General features: G+C 39.3%; 1 protein-coding gene across 11 annotated transcripts in view; it reads left to right on the top strand.

Annotated features, from left to right (window-relative positions):
- Positions 1-27,439, top strand: part of Kmt2c (lysine methyltransferase 2C) — a 237,609-nt gene that overhangs the window by 71,171 nt on the left and 138,999 nt on the right. For 8 of the 11 annotated variants that reach the window (XM_069997135.1, XM_069997140.1, XM_069997139.1 and 5 more), the window contains exons 3-6: positions 3,827-3,968; positions 5,438-5,635; positions 9,711-9,859; positions 11,513-11,622. In XM_069997135.1, coding sequence (XP_069853236.1) covers positions 3,827-3,968; positions 5,438-5,635; positions 9,711-9,859; positions 11,513-11,622 — 599 coding nt within the window. The remainder of the gene's footprint in view (positions 1-3,826; positions 3,969-5,437; positions 5,636-9,710; positions 9,860-11,512; positions 11,623-27,439) is intronic. The other 3 variants (XM_069997142.1, XM_069997141.1, XM_069997133.1) reach the window with 1 other exon arrangement.

Raw genomic sequence — 27,439 nt, 5'->3', positions numbered from 1 at the left:
TAGCTTTTTTTTTTTTTTGCCGGTTGTGGGGCTTGAACTCTGGGCCTGGGTGCTGTCCCTGGGCTCTTCTGCTCAAGGCTAGCATTCTACCACTTGAGCCACAGTGCCACTTCTGGCTTTTTCTGCTTATGTGGTACTGAGGAATTGAACCCAGGGCCTCATGCATGCAAGGCAAGCCCTCTACCACTGAGCTACCTTCCCAGCCCTACAATAGCATTTTTATATATGGTCATTTAATAATATTTTGAATAACAACCTGGCAGAGATGGCTCTCCAGCAGAACTTGATTTCTTTCAGTGGTTGGTAGTAAAAGCTCTAAAGAGCAGGCAACACAGAATAACCTGTGATTTCCCTAGAGCTACAGGCTTTGTACATACAGTCTGTTTTCCAAATTATTGCAGATCACTATTATATTAAGTCCTTATGTAGCATGAAAAGTGTCACTTAATTTTTAAGTTTCAGTGTCAGTGTCTCATGGCTTGATTGACAAGCTACTTAAGATAGTTCTTAAGTTCTCCACTTTTGTGTTGACTAATGAGTGGCTCTGCTGTGACAGATTTCAAGACACAATGATGACATACATAAGACTAAATTTTTCTCACACTGTAATTTCAGTGGTAGCTTATGATCAATGAGGCTGTTAGCTACAGGGGCTCGCTGGTGACCAGGTTTCTGGCATCTTGTTTCTCTGGAGTACTGCCTCATTGGCAATACTGCTCCATGGCTGTTTTGTCCATTCCAGGATGTAGGAAAGATGGACTCACATTAGCCAGGAGCAGATCACTTCCTTTCAGGAGACTGAGGCATAGTCACTTCTGAGCAGTTCTATCGGCATGGACTTGCCATGCATGGCTGCAAAGAAGGCTGGAAAATGTGTGTGACTAAGGCCAGAAGCATGACCTCTTGAAACTTGAAAAGGAGAGAGTATGGATTTTTGTCCTTGGTCTTTGAGACTATGTGGTTTGTCTTATATCTGTATCTTCACATATTGTGGATTTGGGTACTCTTTTTGGTGTGATAGAAATTGCATACATTTTCTCATTGTGACACATTCATTTTGGTCTTGGGATCTTTTGTCGTATAGAAATTAAAAATTTTAATGTGAAATCTGTAGATTTTTTTAAAGATCCCTTTTCATTTTTCAAAAATACATATTAAGTAGCTGTACAAAGGAGTTGTCATTCAACAAAGCAGTTTATGAATACATTACGTCTTGATCGATGTTACCCTAGGATGATGATGCTGTTGCTTCTGCTTCTGCTTCTGCTGCTGCTGCTGCTGCTGCTCCTCCTCCTTTTCCTCTTCCTCTTCCTCCTCCTCCTCCTCCTCCTCCTCCTCCTCCTCCTCCTCCTCCTCCTCCTCCTCCTCCTCCTCCTCCTCCTCCTCCTCCTCCTCCTCTTCCCCGTCTTTCTTCTTCTTCTGGTCCATCGTGGGGCTTGAACTCTGGGCCTGGGCACTATCCCTCAGCTCTTCAGCTTGAGGTAAGCACTCTACCACTTGAGCCACAGTGCCAATTCCAGTTTTCTGGTGATTAGTTGTAGATAAGTCTCATGGACTTTCCTGCCAGGGCTGGCTTTAAACCGCGATCCTCAGAACTCAGCCTTCTGAGTAGCTAGGATTACAGGCATGAGCCACTGGTGCCCGGTAGGATTCATTTTATAATAGAAGTTTATATACTTGTAGATTTCACTCTATGTACTTCTATATCAACTTTGTCTCTGGGACAAATAGGATACCTTGATTGATAAGCTCCATAAAAAGTTTATGGTCAAGTTTTCAATTTCAGTTTTAGAAAGGGGAAAGAAACATGCTATTTTAACTCTTAAAACCAACCCAAACCATCATGTATCTGATGCCTCATGTGATCATTCGTTTTATTTGATAGGCTTCACAATTATTTGTAGTTTTTCTGACTACACAATTAGTAGTTGGGAGAATTGTTCTTTTTTGTCTCCCCAAAATACTTTCCTAAAATTTATTTTGAATTTTGAGGACAATGACAAAGGGGAGTCAAATTGAAGTGCTGGTACAAGAGCAAGGAAATCAAGTGTACAATGAAATTTATCACACGAACTACTACCATGTGTCTCCTTTGCATTAAAAAAAAACTGATTTGGGCTGGGTGTTGGTGGCCCACATCTAGAATCTCCTAGCTACTCAGGAGGCTGAGGTTTGAGGATCAGGGTTCAAAGCTAGCCTGGGAAGGAAACTTGGTGAGACTCTTATCTCCAATGAACCACCAGAAGTGAAGTGGTAACTCAAAGTGTTAGACTGCTAGCCTTGAGCAGAAAGCTCAGGGAACACCTCTGAGTTTAATCACCAGGACAGACCCCGGGGGTAGGGGGGGGAGTGAAAAAAAATGGGGCTTTTGGTGCTGGTGTCTCACCTCTAATCCTAGCTGTGCTGGAGGTTGAGATCTGAGGAGCATGGTTTGAAGACCACCTGGGCAGGGAAGTCCGTGAGACTCTTCATTCCAGTTAACCAACAAAAAATGGAATGGAGATTAGGCCTCAAGTGGTAGAGCTCAAGGACAGTGTCTAGGCCCTGGGTGCTGCAAGCCCTATGCCCAGCCAAGTCTGGAAGGAGTAGATACACAGTCTAGGAAGGTTGTTGGAACCTGGTTGACAAGTTCTTCAAGGAAAAACATGAAGGATATGTATAGGCTGTACTTGAATTTAGGGATTTAAAAAAAATCAGATGAGAGATTTTAGGCATTTAATCTTCATTAGCAATCTTATGAAGACTATGGTAGTTTTATAACAGTAAAAGACAGATGATTTTGTATATATTAAATAATTAGTATATGGTTAACTTGATAGCTGAGACTTGTTCCTTATGACACCAAGTCTTGTTTTCATTCACTTTTAAACAGAAATAGAAGAGCCTTTCCCTAAGGAAGAAACAGTTCTGACTTGAAGTGAATTTTCAGGGTTTTTGAAGCTCCTGGATTGTTATTAGTTATGTTGCCATTTGTGGGTATTGATGAGAACAATTGCTAAGTAGGATGGGTGTGTTTCTAGAGAAAGGAGGAAGGCTATAGAATTTGGTTGCTCACAAGCGCCATTTCATGAAGTTGATGATAAAAGATAGGAAGATGGAGAAGAGCAGCTTGAAGAATTTTTAAGATTTTTATTGGGAAGATACAGAAAGGTGTAAATATATTTCCAGTTGAGAAAAATCCATGTTCCAGCCAAGAACATGAATTGCATTAGAAGCAGTGATGGAGAAAGAGAGGTAGTGTCCCTTTATTCAGGTAACAGTGTGAAAGACAGGGGAATATACCATTTTTGTTTGAAGAGAATGTTAGGTGTAGAGGTTGCCTTCTGAGAAGGTATGTGTAGGGCTTTTAGGGTTACAGCCCTGAGGAGGATTGTAAAGGGCAGTAGAAGCAAGGACTGATTTTTACAACTATTTAGCTTTTAGAATGACTAATAACTAAACTTCATAATGAAGTGTTTTAAATTAATGGTAACTTCAGTTTATAAAATATGAAGCAATGTTAAAAAACAAATCACTAAATCAAATACTATGATTTTGAAAATAAGGTTGTAAGCAGTACAAACTAGGCTGAGAATTTTTAGTCAGTTGTGCTTGGAAAAATAAAATTGTACAAGGAAATTTATACAGTGTTTTACATTATTTTAATTATAGTTTTGTGGAAGCAAATATACATAGTTCTATTATATATGCAAACTCTTCCTACATTTGTGAAGTATTGTCATTTCTTGTTTCTTTTTTCCAATACTGTTGTATGCATTATAGATAACAATACCAATGATGGACATAAATGCATAAATGACTCTATATCCTCTTGTTTACTGTGAAGCAGAAGTCAAAGAACAGTCTGCAGAAGAGGATGCTGAAGCAGAGGTGGAAAACAGCAAGCAGCCAGCCCCAGCTCTCCGGCGATCTGTGTCTGAGGAATCTGCTAACTCCCTGGTCTCTGTTGGTGTGGAAGCTAAAATCAGGTTAGAATACGAATAGAGCTGGATTGGAGATTATTGACAGAAAAATAGGCAGTAATTTGAATGCAGAGAAAGTTCTGGGAGATGGGTTTAGGATTTCAGTGCAGGTAGAGTTTTATTGTTTAGTCATTTTAAATCTGAGGCTTACACCTGTGTATGTCATTGGGGGTACAAGATGACTCTGGACCTTGGTGATTGTACAGTAGGCTGGGATGTCAGCATTATGCTGTCCTGGCCCAAGAAATGACTCTGAGCACCTCCCTTAGAATGACATTTTGATACTTCCCTAGGTGCTTAAATTTATACTCTTTTTCCTTATTTTCTCCCCAGTCGTTTTTCTTAATATTAATTTGTAGAATAGTGGGTTTTGTTATGACATTTTCATACTTTCATCTTACATATTTTGATCATGTTTTCTTTCTACCATCTTCTTCCTCCTCCTCCTTCTTCCTTTTACTTATTTTCCTCTTCCTCTTCTTCCTCCTCCTCCTTCTTTTTTTTTCTTTTGGTCCTGGGACTTGAACTCAGGGATTGCATGTTGTCCCTGAGCTTTTCTTTGCTCAAGGATAGCCCTCTATCACTTGAGCCACAGCTTATTTCACAGCTTTTGAGATAAGAGTCTCACAGAACTTCCTGCCCAGGCTAGCTTCGAACTGCGATCCTCAGATCTCAGGATTACAGGTGTGAACCGTTGGTGTCTTGTTCCCATTCTGAAAAAAAAAAAATACAGGACATTGTAACCTATCAGTGTTCAGCTTCAGCTTTGAAGTTTTGTATTTTTTAGGCCCTATTTTAAGGCAATGTACAAAACTTAAATTATTGATTTTTTTTTTTTTTGGTACTTGAATTTTCTTGAAGTTTTTCTTTTCTTTTTTGTTTTGTTTTGTCTCACTTTTGGTACATCTTTCTGTCTTTTGCTGGATTCTGTGAAGACATTTCTTTATAATGTTAGAGTCTTCAATACTTTTTCTTTACCTTTTCTACTTTTTGGTGCTCCCCTCCCTTGGGGGAAGGTTTGTCCAGCCTGACAGCTGTATGTCTTACATGTGACCGTATGAGCCACACATGCATTTGCATGTACAGTGCTGGTTTTTCCCTAAACTCCAGACTCCTGTGTCTGTCAGCTTGACATGTCTTTGTGGAAGTCATACCCTAAACTAGATTCTGCTTCTACCACTGCCCCACACCTGCTTCCTTCCCTGTCTTCCCCATCTCAATAAATAATACTAATATTTTACCCAGTTTTTGTCTCCTTCTGGAATGTTATGTAATATGCTTGAAAAGGAGAATTGCAGGTGTATAGTTGTTAATTCAAGTTCACTTTTCTTATGATATAATCACAGAATAGATTATAAAAATGAACATAATTTTTAAGCAGAAGTATCTAGAGTTGGTTACTGAAAGTTGATGCATAAAGAGACTTTTCTTCCTTTTCTTTTCTTTTTTTTTTTTTTTTTTTTAATGTTTTCTAGTGAACAGCTCTGCGCCTTTTGTTACTGTGGGGAGAAAAGTTCCTTAGGACAAGGGGACTTAAAACAATTTAGAGTCACACCAGGACTTGTTTTACCTTGGAAAAACCACCCTCCTACCAAGGACATTGATGACAACAGCAGTGGGACCTGTGAGAAAACGCAAAATTCTGCTCCACGAAAGCAAAGAGGACAGAGAAAGTAAGTAGTTTTGAGTTTAAATTGTTGAGATAGAATAAGACTCTTAGTTACTTTATTTCCATTGTAGTGTTTATAAATTTACATGTGGAGTTGTTAACTGTCCAACATTTTTTCATGCATTTCCCATTTAGCCAATACTTTGTGAATCATTATTAACCCAATAATCCTTTTCTCAAAATTTTTCTTACTTTAAAAAAGTTTATTGTCACCAGGCGCCAATGGTTCACGCCTGTAATCCTAGCTACTCAGGAGGCTGAGATCTGAGGATTGTGGTTCAAAGCCCGCCAGGGCAGGAAACTGTGAGACTCTTATCTCCAATTAACCACCAGAAAACTGGAAATGGTGTTGTGGCTCAAGTGGTAGAGCCTCACCTTGAGCTGAAGAGCCTAGGGACAGTGTCCAGGCCCAGAGTTCAAGCCCCACAACGGCCAAAAAAAAATTGTTTGTTGTCTTAATTGTGTATTAGTGCATCAGTTTGATAAGAAAAAAATTAAAAATATGTAACTTTTGGAGAAAAATGTAAAGATTATAACACAAACTGAGAAGGAATTCATAACTGGAAAGAAGGTAAAAACTTATGAAATAGTTCCTTTTCCTTTTTTTTTTTAAGGATTTGTAAAAACAATTATTTATTAGGATATGAAGAACATAGGGAGGAGAGTGGTTTGGTAACAGTGAGTAAACATCCCTTGAACACTTAAGTTCTGTGTTTTAATTTCATGCCTTAACATTCAAGTGGAGAATTTATTCAATCTGTTATTTCTGATCACATTAATCCTTTTCCTTCTTGTAAACAGTTTTAGTTGTTTGTATGAGTGTAATGTAATAGCAAAGCCAGACTTGTTTTTCCTGTGTCTTTTGTGACATTCACTTTTATACTTATATTCTCATTTTATTAATGTCTTTATCTACTTGATGTTTCAGAGACTATTGAGCTGTCCTATAAAATCTTTTTTTTTTTTTTTTTTTTTTGTCGGTCGTGGGGCTTGAACTCTGGGCCTAGGCGCTGTCCCTCAGCTCAAGGCAAGGGCTCTACCACTTGAGCTACAGCGCCACTTCCGGTTTTCTGGTGGTTTATTGGAGATAGGAGTCTCATGGTCTTTCCTGCCCGGGCTGGCTTTGAACCGCGATCCTCAGATCTCAGCCTCCTGAGTAGCTAGGATTACAGGCGTGAGCCACCAGCGCCCGGCTTGTCCTATAAAATCTTAATCATAATATAGCTCCCTTTCCTATATAACTAACTTTTAAAAAATAAAATACTTGCATTGCTACAAACACATGTCTTTATTCATGTACATATTGTAGTTATATAGAATTCTTGTCTAATGTGCTTTTCAAATGTTTTGTACAATTGTATTTAAAGGTCATACTTACTAATATATGAACACAGCTCTGCTGGTTAGGGTGAAAAAACTTTCTATATTGGTGAAAAAGTGTAAAAATTAATTTAGCTTGGAAGTCTTAACCAGCTCTGTTCCTCAGGGGTGGTGATGTAATCATCCAAGTGGTACTTGGTTTATATCCAAGTTGAAGTACTAAGCATTGTTGTGCTGTTCTAACTTGATTGGCTCATTGTTTTGAACATCTGCCAATGCCTAATGAGTAGTAGGAAGTGAAACAATAACAAGAGTCTTTTTAAAGAATTTAAGGTGGAACAGTTAAGGAAGCTAGGAAGATTGTATTTGGAAAGTTTTGAAGGTCATAGCTAGGTTATATGTAGGAGCTGCCTTAAATTTATCAAAGAGTGCAGCAAACCTACAGTGTTTATTACTAATCAGGAAATTTAATGGTCTGATTAAGTAATATATCTTCATAGTCTATCTGAAATAATGGCAGTTAGATAAAATCTTGGCCTGGGAACTAAAAATTGGCTTCATTTACTTCGTTATTTTATAAGTGAAGCTAATTTTTTAGTGAAAAGTTTCATGGACTCAAATGACTGTATAAAAATAACTGGCTTAATGGAAGTTATGTAATAAGTGCTTACATGTTTATTAAGTGATAGCAAAAAGTCCATTAATGAAGGAGAGTTAGGAAATTGGGCAGCTGTTGAAGGGTAAAGGGTTAAATAATGACAAAATAAATGGTAGTAATGAAGTATAAACAGCAATTAATTTTTAAAGATAACATGACAAAGGAAGTTTTTAAAATTTTTATTTTATAATAGCTTTAAAGTAAAAGGATTTTTTTTTTTTTGGGTCCGGTCGTGGGGCCTGAACTCTGTTCCTCAGCTCTTCAGCTCAAGGCTAGTGCTCTACCACTTGAGCCACAGCGCCACTTCCGGCTTTTTTCTTTTTGCTTATGTGGTGCTGAGGAATCGAACCCAGGGCCTCTGGCATGCAAGGCAAGCACTCTACCACTGAGCCAACTTCCCAGCCCAAAAGGATTCTTTTTTATTTTGCATTATAACTTTAAATATCATTTAATGGCATCTGATGTGGTATATACATATAAACCAATCTCAAAACCTGAAGGTTGAATTTGACTATGGTTTTGTTTTGGACCTGGGTGCTAATAGATGAGTTAGTTATTCCACTGGTGCTTGCACCTCTCTCTCCCATCACATTACTAGTGCAAAAAGTATGCTATGTAATAATTAGTAATTATTGATGAACTGTTAGTCTTTTTTTTTTTTTTTTTGTGCCAGTCCTGAGACTTGAAATCTGGGCTTGGGTGCTGTCCTAGGCTCAAGACTAGCACTCTACCACTTGAGCCCTAACACCACTTCCAGCTTTTTCTGTGATTTAATTGGAGATAAGCGTCTCACAGACTTTCCTGTCCAGGCTGGATTTGAACCTCAGTCTTCAGTTCTCAACCTCCCGAATAGCTAAGATTATAGGCATGAGCCACTGGCACCTGGCTGAACTATCTGTCTTTATTTCTCCCAATAAAATAATAGTGATTAGCACTGAACAGTATATTTGTAGAATGGAGATTGTATTTATAGGAAAAAATTGTTCTCATTTTCCTGTGACCATTTATAGAAACCAGAATTTAAAGGTAGCATAGCATGTCTGACCTTTCTGTGCATTTCTGATGCTGAACAAAAACTGGTTATTTTCAATATGATTTGATACATAAATGTACTTATTGAAATATGCTAATACTTTTTTTCTTTCAGTGGTTCCAGGTATAAAAAAGTTTTAGTACCCTGGTCATTGTGCTGATTTTCTCTTATTAGGAATCATGATAAATATCCAGCATACGAAATGCAGTGAGTTATGATCTATACTCAGTAGTGATTTAATCCAGAGTTATCATCAGTTAAATATTACGTGTTAGGAAAAGCTTTAAGTTTGAGAGGTAGTCATCTGGTTTCCCACAGTTAATGTTGTATAATAGTCGTCTTTGTTTTTAACCAAATGACCTTAAATAACACAGAAAGTGTTAGAGCTTACAAAACTAGAATCTCCCACATGCTAGATACTTTACTCAACATTATATGCTGTTATGTACTAAAATAATGGGATGATTATGACTCCCAGTACCAGTGGTAGCTGTTGTAGTTTTACTTCTGTTTCTGATCTGTGGGGTACAGTCTGATGAACACAGCTTGCAGTGTCATGCCTCTGGCCAGCAAAGAGACGATAAGAAAGTTACAGCTCACCTGTTCTGTGCCTTCTTTCCACAGTGGGTAGTTGGTTTTCATTTTCACTGGGCAGTAACCCTTCTTTACATAAATTAACTGCCACTTCTCTTATTCCAGTTCTCTTTTAGGATAAAGTACTTTAAAATTGTCTGATCAAGTTCTGTTTTAGAAACATTTAAGTAAGGCCAAAGGAAGTACTCATTTTATGTGTTAAAACATGGTTCCTTTTTAGAATGAGTCAGTTTTTAAGGTAAATTTTAAGACAAGGGAAAAAAAATTTAGGGACACTTAGTTATTGCTTACATGAAATAATGACACCCAATTAATGTTATACTATGAATCATAATAACAGATGCAGACTAAAAGTTTTGACAGTGTACCTATTAAATTGATTTGGCAGTATATTGTACTTAAATTGTTTTAAAATGAAATGTTTTCTACTTGTTTCCGTCTCACAGTTGTTATCTTATTTCACTTTGTTTGCAGAGAACGATCTCCTCAGCAGAATGTAGTGTCTTATGTCAGTGTGAGTACCCAGACAGCTTCAGATGACCAGGCTGGTAAATTATGGGATGAGCTCAGTCTGGTTGGCCTTCCAGATGCCATTGATGTCCAAGCCTTATTTGATCCTACAGGTAGGGGGCTCTCTTCAGTAATAGTTGTCTTGATTTGGGAAACATTTAAATTTCACACATCGTCAAGTCATTCAATAGTAAATATTTTGCATTCAGAAGTAACTAGGATCATACCATAAAAGTGATCACTATTACGTATACCAGACTAGGTTAAAGAAAGTCTGGGGCTGGGAAGGTGGCTCAGTGGTAGAGTGCTTGTCTCACATGCATGAGGCCCTGGGTTCGATTCCTCAGCACTACATAAACAGAAAAAGCCAGAAGTGGTACTATGGCTCAAGTGGTAGAGCGCCTGCCTTGAGCTGAAGAGCTGAGGGACAGTGCCCAGGCCTAAGAGTTCAATCCCAGGAAAGAGTTCAATCCCAGGACCCCATGACCAACCAAAAGAAAAAAAAGACATTTGTCTGTGGGGTTGGAAGCATGGCTCAGTTGGTAGAGCGCTAGCCAGTGCATGAAAGTACCAGGCACTGAGTTTGAGTCATGTTTATCTAGTTTTATTTAAGACCTGCCCAGTATTAATACCAGACTGGATCTTTGTAAATACTTATATTTACTCTGATGTAGGTAATATTGCCATGGATGCTTGATGGTTGAGGAAAAAGAAAATTTTAAAGGGATAGTATGTTTCCTGTGGGAAAGAAGGACAGCAGGACTTTGCTCTATGAGCAGTCCCTCATCGTGTGTGTGTGTGTGTGTGTGTGTGTGTGTGTGTGTGTGTGTGTGTGTGTGTGTGTGTGTGTGTGTGTGTGTGTGTGTGTGTGTGTGTGTGCGCGCACCTGCGTGCGTGTGCGCACGTGCGCACACACCTGCCTGTCTATCCTAGGCTTCAACTCAGGGTTTGGGTGTTGTCTCGTAATTTTTTTGCTCAAGGCTGGCACTCCACCACTTGAGCCACAGTTACACTTTTTTTATGGCTAATTGGAAATAAGAGTCTCACTACCTTTCCTTCCTGGGTTGGTTTCAAACCACAATCTTCAGATTTCAGCATCCTGGGTAGCTAAGATTACAGGCATGAGCCATTGGGCCTAGTTTGGTCTTTATTTTTATTTTAACACTTAGGATTTGGTGTTGTAGGGAATTTAAGTCAGTCTCATGTTACAGTTGAACTTCAGAGTGATTGATAGTGGTTCAAGTGCTCTGTGGTGGAAAATATAAAGACTGAGCTGTTAATGATAACTTATGTGTGCTTTTGCTCAGAATGCAAAATGTATGCGCCATTAATTCTCCATATATCCCTTTGTCATCAACGAAGTATTAAGTAATATTTTTTCATTTACATAAAGATATTAAAGCGGTAATATTTGAGTAAGAGTGAATAAACATTAATTTTGTTAAAGAAATAATCATTAGCATATTTCTCAAACTTTCATATACATTAGAATCAAGGCCTGTCAAATGTAGGTTACTAGGTCCCACCACAGGCATTTAGATTAAGCGGGTCTCGGTTCTGTCCTGAGATTCTGCACCCCTGCCTAGTTTCCAGATTGGCATTGAGGATGCCAGGTCAGTCTGAACTGTAGCTCAAGAAAGGTTCATTTAATCCTACCACAGATACAGAATGCATTGTGCATTTACAGACTTGATTTTGAAGTTTGATGTCTCCTTGGGTTGTGCTACCATTTTGACCTTTGTGTGTTTGCTCTTTTCCTGTTTCAGGCACTTGTTGGGCTCATCACCGTTGTGTGGAGTGGTCACTAGGAGTGTGCCAAATGGAAGAACCATCATTAGTGAATGTGGACAAAGCTGTTGTCTCAGGGAGCACAGAAGTGAGTAGAAGACATATTTAAACTATACTTTTCTAACACTGACTGCATCCAACATATATAGTCCCTTGGACAAGTTATGCACTAAATGATTAACTATAGGAACTCGGAAGGTGGCTCAGTGGTAGAGTGCTTGCCTTGCTTGCATGAGGCCCTGGGTTCGATTCCTCAACACCACATACACAGAAAAAGCCAGAAATGGCACTGTGGCTCAAGTGGTAGAGCACTAGCCTTGAGCTGAAGAGCTCAGGGACAGTGCCCAGGCCCAGACTTCAGGCCCCATGACCACCCCATCAAAAAAAGATTACCACAGTATTGAGCTCCTCAAAATATGAAACTTGTAATTTATAGAATAATTTGTACAAACTACAACATCATAGTATGTTCAGCTACTCAATTTAAATCTTTAATGTTTTGCCCAGAAATACACATTTTTTGATACGGAATTACCTGTATTTACATCCATGTGATTACTGTTTTGTTGTTGGCCAGTGCTGGGGTTATTTTTGGATAGGGTCTCATGTCAGATAGGTTCTTTATAGGGTTTTGGATTTCAGTCTTTCCAAGTAGCTGAAATTACAAGCATGAATCACCATGCCTAACATAATTGTGAAGATGGGTCTTGATAACTTTTTTCTATGTTCTGGTCTCAAACTACAGTTCTCCCAGTTTCTGCCTCCTGTTATTCCGAATAGCAGGAGGCAAAACCCACCAAGCTAGGCCATGTGGTTACTTTTAAAGAAACATCCTTTTTTTTTTTTTTTGTGGGGCTTGAACTCTAGGCCTGAACACTGTTCCTGAGCTCTTCAGCCCAAGACTATCCTTTCTACCACTTGAGCCACAGAGCCACTTTGGCTTTTTCTGTTTATGTGGTGCTGAGGAATTGAACCCAGGGCCTCATGCAGGCAAGGCAAGCACTCTACCACTGAGCCACCTTCCCAGCCCCTGAATATACTTGCTATTCTAAAAATTAAAATATTTCTTTATCAGTTAGTCTTTTTGGCATTATCCCAAAGTGATATTGCATGGCCTGCCATTTTTCAGAGCTTTTTTGTCTTTCTTCATGTGATTACGGAATAATGAAATAATTACCACTGTCTATAAAGGTAGGTAACTCTGTGAAGTGATTCTGCTTAGTTACTTGCAAATTTTCTTTTAATTATTTTTTATTTTATTTATTTATTTATTTTTGTCGGTCGTGGGGCTTGAACTCTGGGCCTGGGCACTGTCCTTCAGGTCTTCAGCTCAAGGCGAGCGCTCTACCACTTGAGCTACAGCGCCACTTCCGGTTTTCTGGTGGTTTATTGGAGATAGGAGTCTCACAGTCTTTCCTGCCCGGGCTGGCTTTGAACCGTGATCCTCAGATCTCAGCCTCCTGAGTAGCTAGGATTACAGGCGTGAGCCACCAGCGCCCGGCTCTTTTAATTATTTTTTAAATTATCATAAGATAGTTGTACAAAGGAGTTTCAATTCAGCATGTCAGTTTATGAGTACTTCTTTAATTTTTGACAAGTCTCATGAGACAGCCTTCTTTTTTTTTTTTTTTTTAATTGTATTTTATTTTATTTGAGAACATACTGTACAGAGGGGCTACAATTACATGGGCAGGATAATGCATACATTTCTTACCAAGCATTGCAGCCTCCTCCTTTGTTTACCCTTCACTTCCCTTCCCCGCCTCCCCCGAGACAGCCTTCTTAAAGGAAGTTTAACATGGATATTTTAACCACAGAAACAATATAGGTAAAGTTTTCAAAAGTATTGATAAGAGAAGAACTTAGATTCAAGTAATTACCCCATTACTATTACATTAGCTTTTCTCAGAGTATCAGAATGACCTTATCCATGTAGTTAAGTAGCTGTCACCTTAAGAGACAAGTAAAAAAGGCAGCCCCTTCAACAAATGGTGCTGGGCCACCATGGACACCTGCAGGTGACTGACACTGGAATGTAGTTCTCTCCTGTACAAAAATCAATCCAAATGAATCAAAACACTCAAAGTGATGAGACCTGTAACTTTTAATTATTACAGCAAAATATAGGGAAATCCCTGGAAGTAGTAAGGATAGGCAGTTATTTCTGAATAAGATTCACTTGCTCTAAAATAAGAACAAGAATTGACAAATGGAGCTACATCAGCTTAGCAGTTTCTGCACAAGAAAAGAAACAATTTCCAGTACCAAGAGAAAAACCTATGAGTGAAATTCTTTACAGTTATTCAATAGATAAAAGATTAATATCCATAATATATAAAAAGCTCAAAAATTGGAACATCAAAAGGATAAGTAAACAGGCAGGAGAATGAGACAGTTCTCAGGAGAAATACAAATGGCTAGCAGATAGATGAAGAACTGTTCAGTATCCTTAGCCAGAAAGGAAATGCAAGTCAAGAACTACACTCAGCTCCAGTCTCAACCTAATTGGAATTTCAAGCCTCAAGGAAACAATAACAAATGCTGGTGAGGATGCCAGGGAAAAAGGAAATTTCATACAACTACTGTGGAAGTCAGTATGGAGTGTCCAACAACAAAATAAACACACTTTCCTTACTACTACCCACCATCCCAATATCGGACATGTATCTGAAAAAGTGTTAATCAGTATACTGGAAAGACTCTTGCATACCTGTGTTAATTATAGCACTGTTCACCATACCCAAGTGGTGTAATCAAGTCTGACAAAAGATGAATAGATAAAGAAGATGTGATCATGTATACCATGGGATATCACACATCCACAAAAAAATGAATTATTTCATCTACAGGAAAATAGGTAGAGGTAGGAAAACATCATGTTGAATGAGAGAAGCCAAGCTGAAAGAGCCAACTATTGTTTTCGCTCATATGAAGAAGCTAGACTTATCAGTGGCTCCTGTCTGTAATCCTAGGTACTCAGGAGATCTGAGGCTTGTGTTTTGAAGCTAACCCTGGCGGAAAAGTCCATGAAACTTTTAATCTCCAATTAACCAGCCAAAGGCAGGAAGTAGAGCTATGGCTCCAGTGATAGAGTCCCAGCCTTGAGTAAAAAAGCTCAAGGGCAGCACCCAGGCCTGGCTGAAGCCCCAGGATTAGCACAAAAAAAGTAAGGTGGAATGGTTAATGATGTTGAAATATAATACAACTATAGATGGCATGAACCTCAGTGATAGCTGTTTATCAAGAGGAGCTGGGGGTGACAGGAAAGAGAAAGCAGTGGCAAAGATTATTTTGAGCAAAACATAGTGAATGCGTGTATGAGATACTATGGTGAAACTCCTTGGTGTGATTAGCACTGAATGAAGAATGATAAGAAAGTAAAGCAGGCTCCGATGGGATAGGAAACCAGAGAGGGAGCATGGATGAAGAGGGTCAATGGGAATGAATATGACCAACATAGTTGGTTTGCATGTAGGACAAGGAAATCTGTTGAAATTGGGTTTTTTTTTGAGATTAAGTGATTGCATACATTTCGCAGTACTGTGGCCTAGTTATACTTAGCTGAAGTCACAAACACATTTTAACCTTCATAATGATAATCATCATTATCTTAATCTATAAAGCTGATGAACTCTGAGAACTTTAATAATAAAACTATTTCTTCCAAGTCGGGTGATGTGTGCATTTCTTTCCTTTTGCTTAGTATCAACTGTTCCCTCTTTCACTCTCATTCCTTCCCTCCTGTCACCACCCTTGAGTTGCTTAGTTCATTCTCATGGATGTCCAGGGCAGCTGATGGACCCTCTGCTGTATTTTTTCACCATTTTCCACTGGTTCTGTGCCCTCCTCCCAGCTTCCCTTGGATGTGCACATGTATCTACCATGCATGAGGTAAAGAATAGAGTCATCTAAAAAATGATGTGACAAATTAAGAAGAGGTCCTTTGTTTCTTTGTCTTTGGGATTCTTTTCAGTCTGGATATTATTTTATGCACATATGAGGAGGTGCTTGGGTACATTCTGGTGTTAGTCTTCCAAGACTGACCTCTTTTGGTTTCATTGTGTATGGGTATCTTGAGTTCTGTTTACTATCTCGTTGTGTTTTGAATCTAACATTGCATATCAGGGAGACCATGTGCCATTTGTCTCTCTGATCTTGACATATCCACTCAATATGATTTGTTCTGGTTTCATCTATTTCCCTGTGAATGCCATTATTTTACCCTTTCTAATGGCTGTGTAAAATTCCATTGTATATAGGTACCACAATTTTTGGATCTGTTCATCTGTGGTGGGGCACCTGGGTTGTTTCTGTATCTTGGCTATTGTGGACAGTGTAGCAATGAGCATGGAGGTGCTGCATGTGTATTTGTTGTTGTTGAAATTGTTTTAAGATGGAGAATGGGATAGGAAAAGTGAAGAGAGACAGTGAAGTTAATTGGAATACATTGGTTATGTGTGTGTGGAAATGTCACAACAAACTCCCCTACCCCAAGCAACAAATGTATGCTATGCTAATTAAAAATAATACAAAGAGTAGTCAAATAAAGTTGGTGCTGTAGCAAGTTGGAGACAAGAGAATCTCAAGCTTGGCACTGGATTGGTCTATTTAGAAGAAGGTACCTTGCTCTTCTCTTTTTGCCTTCAAAAAAAAAAAATCAAGTCAGAGTATTTGCTTTTAGAAATTTGATATTACATTTAAATGTGGTTTTTTACCCGGTTTTCAGCATATAATGAAATTATGCATTATAAAGAACATGACCCGATAAAGATTGTGACACGTGACACCAGATGAGAACATTATCTTTTGTTGACCACTTGACAGTGAAGGAACACAATAAGGCAATGAACAGAGTCTCAAACAAACTTTGTGTTGTCAGATAGAACCAGAGGAATCAATGTAAACTCAGGGTGATTTTTGGTTTGGTTTGGTTTGGTTTGGTGCATTCCTGGGGTTCGAACTCAGGGTTTGGTCACTGTCCAAGTATAGGACTCTAATGCCACTTGAGCTTTTAGGGAGATAAGAATTCCATGGACTTCCTGCCTAAGCTGGCTTTTGAACCATGATCCTGATCTCAGCCTCCCGAGTAGCTAGGCTTACAGGTATGAGCCACCAGCACCCGACTGAACCATGCTAATATTAGTGGGAAGGATTGTAAGGAAAAGTCTGTGGCTAAATCAGCACACTCTTCCTGCTCTTATGGTAATGGTTCATTTTCCTGAACAATTGCTTTTCTATTTGATAAATATACACACACCTGCATACAACATCCCCAATCTAGAAATCTGAAATGTTTCAACTTGAACTTTGAATGTCAACTAAATTACCAAATTATATGCATATAGTTTATATGAAACAACCCTTTATATTTAGATTTGGGTCCTGTTGGCAAAATATCTGTACATATGTAAATGCTCCAAAATCTGAATCTGAATAATGTAGTATTGTAAATACTGAAATACTGTACATACTCCAAAAATCCTTAATCTGAAACACTGCAGGTGTCAGATATTTCAGACAGTGTATATGTGAAGTGTGCTTTGCTGAGGATTGAATTTGCTAAGTTGTGTTCCTTATTCTGTATTTGGAAGTACTGTCCTTTATACTGTATTTTTTTAAATGTACTCTTCCACTCAGGTTTATTTAACAGCTGCATTACCTATAGTATTTGCATGTACAATTATACCATAATGATCATACCAGTTCTTGTGAAATATAGATTCCTACTTTCATTTATGTGCCTTTGCGTCCTTCTTTATTTAGTGTTGCCCTAATTTTTCTGGATATTAGGCAGTGTACTAATTTTTTTTTTTCACACACAAACACTCTTAGTAGTTTTCTCTCCAACAGACAATAACATCAGTTATTGGCCTCAGTTCACTTGAGGCCAAATGGATCCAAGGAAAACAAATGAAAATTAAATATTTAAATTAGTTAAAAGGCACTATATACGATATCAACTAAAACCTACAACCACAGTGGTAGCAGGCTGAAAGATTAAACTACAGCAAATTATCTAGTGTGAACATTAACAATTACACAGCAGGAAGCAAGATTGTATTGCAAAAGACTACAGTACAATGACTAGTTGGGCCCAAGATGATATTTGGCCAGGAAAAGGTCAAGATAGCTGAATATAAATCCAAATTGAAGGGAATAGGTACAAAGGAGTATCCAAGCTATACACAGTCAAGCAGATGATGATGATGGATCAGGCTTCTTCCTCCCAAGACATATTTACTAGACTGAGCTACCCTCCATCCTCACTTCAAGATCCTGCCTAACAAATGCTTAAGCTGAACTGCTTGCTTCTGCCTTACAGGGGACTCAGCTACCAGGACTAGGTTTGAGGTTGCTCAGACCTGCTTTAAGGTATTAGGCCTTGGAGAATCTATCTCACATAGGCTCAGTGTACTAATTTTGCTTTCATAGCTAAACATAATTTGGAAACTTCCATAAGAAAAGCAAATCTTTTTTACCTCATAATTTTACTCATTTCTGTCTTCTTTCTTTGTTGATGTTATGATGCCCCTTTTTATGATATTTATTCCTGGTCAATAAACTAGAATCATTCTTTTAATATAGTTTGCCTCATGACAAATTTTTACTTTTCTGTTGATTGGTAATTTATTGATTCTTTCCTCCACCCCTTTTTTTCCCTTCTCCCCCCGCTTTTTTTTCCTCCTGATCCTTGGACTCAGGGCCTGGGCCCTAGTCCTGAGTGAGAGCTTTTGCTCAAGGTAACGCTCTACCACTTGAGCCCACAGTGCCACTTCTGGCTTTTTTGGTAGTTCATTGGTGATGTCTCACCGTCTTTTCTGCCCAGGCTGGCTTTGAATTGTGATTCTCAGATCTCAGCCTCCTGAGTGGCTAGGATTGTAGGCGTGACACCAATGTCCCTTGAATTTCCAAAGAGTATTTTCACTGTATTTAGAATTGTATGTTAAAATGTGCCAGTTGGGAGAAGTGCATGATACCACTGAGCATAGATATTTATTCAGCTAATTAATTATTTGTTTATTTTGGCAGTACTGGGGTTTGAACTGAAAGCCTTGAACTTGGTAGGCAAGCTCTCTGTGTCGCTTCAGTCACTCCTTCAGCTCTGCATAGGTATCGTGTGTGTGTGTGTGTGTGTGTGTGTGTGTGTGTGTGTGTGTGTGCGTGCGTGTGTGTGTGTGCGCCAGTGCTAGTCCTGGGGCTTGAACTGAATGCTCTATGGCTTGAGTCACAACTCCAGTTCAGCTTTGGGGAGATAAAGAGTTTCACAGACTTTCTTGCCTAAGCTGTCTTCAAACGTGAGATCTCAGCCACCTTAGCTAGGGTTACAGATACGAGCCACTGGTTCTCAGCTACATAGTTTTTTTTTGTTGTTGTTTTGTTTTTTGTTTTTGTTGTTGTTTTGTCCATCATGGGTCTTGAACTCTGGGCCTGGGCGCTGTCCCTGAGTTTTATAGCTCAAGGCTAGTGCTCTACCACTTTGAGCCACAGTGCCACTTCTGGGTTTCGGCAGTTAATTGGACATGAGTCTCAGGAACTTTCCTACCTAGGCTGGCTTTGAACCGTGATCCTCAGATCTCAGCCTCCTGAGTAGCTAGGCATGAGCCACTGGCACCCGGCTTGCATAGGAAGTTTTGATTGTATTGACTTTGGATTTTATTTCTTTTCATCTGTGTATCATGTGTTTTTCTAAATTTGGATAATTTTCAACCATTGTTTCTTCAAATACTATCAGCTTTCTAAACTACAGCAAGAAGATAGGATATCAAATTTCTTATAATCCTATACATTTCTTAGTTTCTGGAATTAAAAATATCTTTTCAATTTCTTAGCAATCCCTCTATTCTATTAGTCTTACTCTTACAGTGGGCATTTTGTATTTGTTAATATATTTTCAGTTGAAAACTTTATACTTTTCAGTGTCTTATGTGCTTTTCTGAAACATTGTATTTTTCATTTGTTTCAAAAGCATGTTCCAAAGTGCTAGCTGATGCAACTTTACAAAGTGTAGTTTGACATCTTAGGCAGATAATTCTGACATTTACAAATTCTCAGGGTTAGCATCTGTTGGTTTCTCATTCTTTTTGAAAGTTTTCTGAGTCAGGCTATTATAACAAGCTTTCTTTCTTTTTTTTTTTTTTTTTTCTGTAGGTTGTGGGGCTTGAACTCTGGGCTAGGGCGCTGTCCCTGCACTCTTCAGCTCAAGGCGAGTGCTCTACCACTTGAGCCACAGTGCCACTTCTAGTGTTCTAGGAGTTTATTTGGAGATAAGAGTCTCACGGACTGGCTTTTAACTGTGATCCTCAGATCTCAGCCTCCTGAGTAGCTAGGATTACAGGGGTGAGCCACCAACGCCTGGCTAACAAGCTTTCTTTAACGTTGAATCTTCTGTGATTTGAATGTATTTGAAGCTATTTTCTTTCTTCCTTCCTTTTGAGTAGGGCATATCTGCGGCTGCACTGGAACACGTGGGCCCTTCTTTGTTAATCCCAGGTATCTGTAGAAATTCTAGTCACAAAATAGGCTTGTGTTGGCCCTTTGAGAGGAAGAAATCTTAGTGACTAACCCTGTCTTGATGGAATAATTAGTTCTCCTCTGACCCTGTGCAGATGGCTCACAGGGTTCTGGCCGTTCTGACCCTGTACTCACACCGGGTGAAGGGGAGCAAACGTTTTCTCTGGGCATTGGATTAAACTCTGATGCTGCAGTGAGCCTCCTCTGCCACACGGGTCCCCCAGGGGGATGTGGATGGACAACATGGTCATCTCTGTATCAGTGTGCTGAGTGTGTGTGTGTGTGTGTCTCACATGCATGAATAAGTTTTCTTCCACTGATATCTGCACAGAGAAGGCTATAGCATTGCTTTGTGATTGGACGTTGGGAAGAGATGTTGAGATATTCTCTAAAATTACAGTGGTTGTAGGGCTTGGCTTGTGGTATCTGACTCATACAGGTTGGCCATTCTTTGCTAGTGTTTACTCTTTGTCCTCCTCCTTTGGCAGCAGACCTTCCATGGCTTTTGTGTATTTGTGTTCCTTTGGTGTTTATGAGTTGGGTCTCTGCTGCTGCTGCCTGTATATGTGAGTCACAAAGGAAACATGAGAATTTGTACTTCTCATTGGGCTGCCCTGGTAATACCGGCTCTTGCTTCTTGCTATGCTTTGGTTTCTTGTATATCAGTCTGAAGATTTTTTTAAATTTATTTTTATTTATTTTTGGGTCCGGTCATGGGGCCTGAACTCTGGGCCTGGGCGCTGTCCCTCAGCTCTTCAGCTCAAGGCTAGCGCTCTACCACTTGAGCCACAGCGCCACTTCCGGCTTTTTTCTTTTTGCTTATGTGGTGCTGAGGAATCAAACTCAGGGCCTCATGCATGCAAGGCAAGCGCTCTACCACTGTGCCCACCTTCCCAGCCCTGAAGATTTTTTTTATGAATAGATAATGGAGAGAAGAGAGAAAATATCATTTCTTCTGTTTAGTCTTGAGGTCTGCATTTTTAATTTTCTCTCCTGAATGTAGAGTTGATTTTCTTCTCCCCTCCAAGTACTGAGATTGTACTTAGGACTTGATACTTGCTAAACAGGTGCTCAGCCTCTTAAGTCAACTCTCCTGCCTCAGTCTTTGAGTTCTTGCTTTTTTTTCTTTCAGCAAGGGATGTTGTGTTGGTTCATGTTGATGAGAAGTTAGACGTTAATCGTGTCATTACTCCTGTCTATATGATTTTATATTCTCTAGCTGTTTTCAGGATAGTCTCTTTATCGTGGTTTTCAGCAGATATGTGGCTAGATGTAGTTTCTTTGTATTCATCCTGCTTGGGGTTTACTGAACTTCTTGAAAGTGTAAGTTGATATTTCTTCACCAAATTTCTGAAAAGTTTGACCTTTTATTATCACTCTCTCCCTCTTCTGTAACTATGGCATGCATGCTGGTGTGTTTCATTTTGTCCCTTAGATTACTGAGGCTCTGTTCATCCTTACATTTGTCAGTAATTTAGTTCATCAGGACAGATGCACTTTTATTTTTAAGAGGAATGACTATTTTTTTTCTTGTCATGTCTAGTTTATTAAAAGCCCACCCACTTAAAATTTCATTTGTACTGCTGTACTTCTTAATTGTAAAATTTCTACTAGGCTTTATTTTATAATTTTCCTGTATTTTCTGTACTTCTGCTCTGGTTGTTCCTTCCGTGTGTGCACACTCTCTCTAGCTGCTATAAAAGCTGTGCTGTTGATTCTTTTCTCTCCATTTTGTGTTTCATTTTCCTACAGTTGTTTTCATTCACATGTCTAGAACTTGAACTTTGTAGATGAGTGCACATACTAGATTCTGCTATTCTTAGTTAAGTCTGCCCTAAGAGGTTTATTGTGGCTGGATTATTATTATGAACTATAATTCTAGTTTCTTTGGCAGATGGGAAATCTTCACTCAGTTCCTTCTGCAGTTTGGTTGTTACTTTCTCCTAAGTGTCTGGGTGTGAATGTATCTTTTAGGGTTGCAACAGTCATTTGAGACTTCTTTTAAATTTCAGGGCTGCTTATATGGTTTCTCATTTACATTCCCTTCAGTTTCTGTAGTGTTTAGTTTTGTTCATATTTTTATTTTTGAGATAGGGTGTTGCTTTGTAACTAGGACTAGCCTGGAACACGAAATCCTCCTTTCTTGGCTTTCCAAGTATATTAGGATTATGGGCACATACTACTATACCAAGCTGTATACTTGAATTTTTTGTCTTCTTATACCAGTAGGCTGGAAAGTTTTATTTCGTTACTATTTTTGGTGTTTCTAGCATTTAAAACACTATGTAGCCATTCTACTACTTGAGCCATACCTCTGACCCATTTTTACTTTAGTTATTATTTAGATAGGTTCTTACTTCTTTGCCTGGCCCTGTACTGTGGTCCATGCCGCAATGACAGGCGTATACTACCATATGCAGTTTACTTACTGTGGTGAGCCCAACCTTTTTGCCTTGGCTGGCCCTGACCCTTCCATTTCCTGCCTTACCAGGCCTACGGGGGGCATGAGCCCTTGTGATCCACTGCAAGGCTGGCACTGTCTGAGGTGTGGCCCCGGTACGTTAGTGCACAGTGGAACTGTGCTCAGCAAAAATTATTGAAAGGTAGATCCTAGCCAGTGTCACAGGTCTTGTTAAGGTTAAATGTCCTCTCATTCTAGCCTCTTCTGGGGTTTATTACATATTACTTCAAATAGATTTTGCATTTTTTCCATTCTTGGTTATTTTTGTGGGTTCTGTTTTGTTTTGAGATAGTCTCTGGCTGTGTGTCCTCAAACTCTCCATCCGCTTGCCTCAGTCTTCCGATTACTGGGATTGCAGGTGTAGAGCCAGTCTTAGAAAGCTTCTCTTCAGGGAAGTTATTTTGTGATTGCTAAAATAACCTGTTATTACCCAGTTAATAAATAAGGTCACTTCTGCTTAAGGATTTTTCTTTGGTATACCTTGTATAAAATATGACTCGCTTCTAGTGGTAACTTGAATGTGTTTTACCAAATATAGATGGTGTGTATAGATGTAACTCTTAGAGATTTGCTCAGCTCACAGTTTTGAGGCTGTTGTAGTGAGGCCTCTCTCCATCACTTCACGGCCATGGCGCCACCTTGGGGAGGGCGCAGGACGAGGGAGGGGTCTCTCAGAAACGGGGCAAGCGGCAGCCCAGCGCTTCTCACAAGGCTCACTTTTTCCGTCTTGCTTAGACTTAATACAGTGGTTTTTGAGATTCATTCATTCACCAGCTGACAGACTCCAGTTGGGGCTAGTTATAAGGATCGTATGAACACATACACTTTGTATTGTTAGTTTTTCGTGTTGCTGGGTAAATATCTAGGACTTCAATCAGTCGCTGGTTTTTTGGGAATACCTGCTTTGGAAAATAGTTTCACAGTTTCTTAAAATGGGTCTGCTTGCTTGTCCATCGCCAGCAAGATTTGAGACTTCTTTTTGCTATACATTGTAGCCAGAACTGAATATTGTCAGTGTTTCTAATTTTTAGCCATCTGCCTTGTGTTTAGAGATGCAGAAAGTCCACCTTATTTGTAGATTTATTACATGTGGTTTGACCAAATGTGATAAAAAACAAACAAAGTGAATTTTCTGTGAGTGCATTGCACTCACAGAACAGTCTCTCGACTCTGCCATCAATTGTATTCAAAGTTGTGCGATTTGCTTTCTCTGCCCTTAATAAAAGCCTTCCCAAAAGCTAATGTTACCCAAAAAGCAAGAGCAAAGCCAATTTAAGTGATGAAGTGGAAACTTTAGACTTGTTGGAAGGTGACATGAACATATGCAGGCAGTACTGGCTGCATCCTGAGCATTCAAGGTTTCCTCAGCAGTGGTATCCACGGAACCTGTGCTACCCCGATCTACTCTACTGGGTTGTGGGTGTGATCTTTCCATTTCCTGATGGCTAATGAAATTGAGCCTCTTATTAAGTATTTACTTTCCATTTGTATAACTTCAGAGATATGTCTGAATATTTTTCTCTCTCCTTCCACCTGATTTGTCATTTTATTTGATAAGATTTTTGTTTCTTGCCTGTAGCTCATTTCCTTCCTTCCTTCCCTTCCTCTCTCCGTTCCTCTTCCTTCTTTCTTTTTTCTTTGGTGGGTTGTAGGGCTTGAATTCAGGGCCTGGGTGCTATCTTTGAGCTCTTTTGCCCAAGGCTAGTGCTCTATCACTTTAAACCCAAGCATCACTTCTGGTTTTCTGATGGTTAATTGGAGATAAGAGTCTCAGGGACCTACCCAGGCTGGCTTTGAACTGCAGTCCTCAGATCTCAGACTCTTGAGTAGCTAGAATTACAGGCATGAGCCACCCATGTCCAGCTTCTTTTCATTTTCTTTCTTTTTTTTTTTTTTGTCGGTAGTGAGGCTTGAACTCTGGGCCTGGGAGCTGTCCCTGCACTCTTCAGCTCAAGCCGAGAGCTCTACCACTTGAGCTACAGCGCCACTTCCAGTTTTCTGGTGGTTTATTGGAGATAGGAGTCTCACGGTCTCTCCTGCCTGGGTTGGCTTTGAACCGAGATCCTCAGATCTCAGCCTCCTGAGTAGCTAGGATTACAGGCGTGAGCCACCAGCGCCCGGCTTTTCTTTTCATTTTCTAAGCTGCGCTCTATTGAACTGGTTTTTATTCTGATGGTTTGTTATTTGTTAAAGTTTTGGGTACTTTCTCCATCTTTTGTTTTATCTTGTTCTTTGTGATTTATAAAAAAGCTTCATCAATTTTATAGTGAAATCAGGCACAGTATGGGAAAGGGAAAGGGTTTTATTGTCTTTCTTATGGAATTAAGTTCTTTTGGCACATTCTATGAGACTATTGCTCTTTTGAATTAGCTCCTTGGTGTAAAAAAATTGAATATAGAAAGGCAACTCTTCTATATTGTTCCAGTTATACAGTATTTACATGTCTTTATACTAAAAACCAGAGAAATGAAAATTGTCTTTTCATCAACTGAAAAGTATTCTAGAATAATTATACTAGTGTTAAATATTTTATGGCCAATAGATCAACAATGAAACTTAAAGTTTTTACTGCTTTCTCTCATCATTTGAGTCCATTATTGCTGTGAAAGTTACTTGAGTTATTTGGTGTAACCCAGCTGTTAGAATCATCTTAATATGAGGCATTAATATTTTTACTGATAATGATTTTGTTAGTAGTTCTCATTTGGTAAGTTGTGTTTGTTAGTCTGTCACTTCTTACATGGTTGGAAAAGAGTTTGGTGGCCCAACTTCTCTTTAAGTGGTTTTATTCCACTTGAATCTGGTTTACTCAATTTGAATCCATATGATGATCAGATCAGTGTATTAGACTTTCACATATATAATTTCTACTTGGATAAAAAACTATTCTGTCTATACCCTGTTTTTGTACTGGTATTGAAATTGTTAAGAAGATGAAAGTTCTTTAAAATTGTTTTAAAAGCATACCAACATTTTGAACTAGAGTATGCAAATATGTCTGCTACTATGTTTTCAAAGGACATGCTTTCAATCCTTTCAATTAACTTTAATGTGTTATATCTATGTTTTCTTGTGCTCATTTGAAGCTTTTTAAGTTCCATCCCTTTTTTGAAGGCTTTAAGTTTTTATAATATGCAATATTTTCTTATTAACTTTGTAACCAAAGTCATGTTGAATTTACATTGCAATTAATGTTTACATTTTTAAAATTCTAATATGTGCCGGGTGCTGGTGGCTCACACCTAGAATCCTAGCTACTCAGTAGGCGGACATCTCAGGATGTTAACGGTTTAAAACCAGCCCAGGCAGGAAGTCTATGAGACTTATGTCCAGTTAGTCACCAGAAAACCAAAAGTGGCACTATGTCTCAAAGTGGTAGAGTACTAGCCTTGAACAAAAAGAACTCAGGTACAAGGCCCAGGTCCAGAGTTTAAGCCCCACAACTGACAAATAAGTGGATAGATAGACAGATAGATAGATTCTAATATATAATTTGCATATCTGTTTTCTCTCTTTCCTCCTTTTCTCCCTTTCTTTCTGGCCAAGGATAGTATCTTGGAATTATAATTATAGTGCTGTTACCTGTGTGGTTCTCCCAGTTAATATTTTCTTTCTTTCTTTCTTTTTTTTTTTTTTTTTTTGGGCGGGTCATGGGGCCTGAACTCTGGGCCTGGGCGCTGTCCCTCAGCTCTTCAGCTCAAGGCTAGCGCGCTACCCCGTGAGCCATAGCACCACTTCCGGCTTTTTTCTTTTTGCTTATATAGTGCTGAGAAATTGAACCCAGGGCCTCATGCATGCAAGGCAAGCACTCTACCACTGAGCCACCTTCTCAGCCCCCGAGTTAATATTTTCTAAATATGCTGCAAGTTACTTGTGAAGAAAAAGGAACCTTAACCCATCACTAGGGAGATGTCAAACAGAGCTGCTAGTTTCAATACACAGGTTCAAGTGAGAAAGAAAAGGGGACATATCTTCCACTATGGGCTGTCTCTCAGATTCACTGTAGATTCTGTAGATTAGTACCTATTGACTGAAATAAGATCTGGGAACAAACAAGCCTACCATCTGCAAGTTCTGTTCACATCACTTTAGGGACCATCCTTAAATCCCTACTGGGGAGTTTTGAACTTTGTATTATTGGATAACTGTAAATACTCTTTCTTTTCTTTTCTTTCCTTTTTTTTTTTTTTTTTGGTCATTTGTGGGGCTTAAACTCTGGGCCTGGGCACTGTCCCTTAGCTCTTCAGCTCAAGGCGAGAGCTCTGCCACTTGAGCCACAGCACCACTTCTGGTTTTCTAAGTGGTTTATTGGAGATAAGAGTCTCATGGGGGGGCTGAGAAGGTGGTTCAGTGGTAGAGCGCTTGCCTTGCATGCATGAGGCCCTGGGTTCGATTCCTCAGTACCACATAAGCAGAAAAAGCCAGAAGTGGTGCTGTGGCTCAAGTGGTAGAGCGCTAGCCTTGAGCTGAAGAGCTAAGGGACAGCGCCCAGGCCCAGAGTTCAGGCCCATGCCCGGACCACCCCCCCCCCAAAAAAAAAAAAAAAAAAAAGTCTCATGGACTTTCCTGCCCAGGCTCGCTTTGAACTGCAATCCTCAAATCTCAGCCTCCTGAGTAGCTAGGCTTTGAACTGCAATCCTCACATCTCAGCCTCCTGAGTAGCTAGGCTTTGAACTGCAATCCTCAAATCTCAGCCTCCTGAGTAGCTAGGATGACAGGTGTGAGCCAACGGCGCCTGGCTTCTCTCTCTCTTATTTTCATGCGTAATTCTACTTGTGACATTCAGATTGTTTACAGTTGTTTTCTTACTCTCACTGATGTATAGAATTCTGATGTAGAAGCACTAGAACCATTTGACTGTTCCCATCCCCACTTTGGAGTACTGTGCTTCATGACTTCCCAGTACATATCTTTTTGTAGCAGACATTAGGAG

The sequence above is a fragment of the Dipodomys merriami genome, unplaced genomic scaffold (genome assembly GCF_024711535.1).
Source record: "Dipodomys merriami isolate MVZ:Mamm:240054 unplaced genomic scaffold, mDipMer1.0.p SCAF_5, whole genome shotgun sequence".
Classification (NCBI taxonomy): domain Eukaryota; kingdom Metazoa; phylum Chordata; class Mammalia; order Rodentia; family Heteromyidae; genus Dipodomys; species Dipodomys merriami.
Note: the sequence above shows the minus strand (reverse complement) of the source record. Positions and strands in the feature narration are given on the sequence as shown.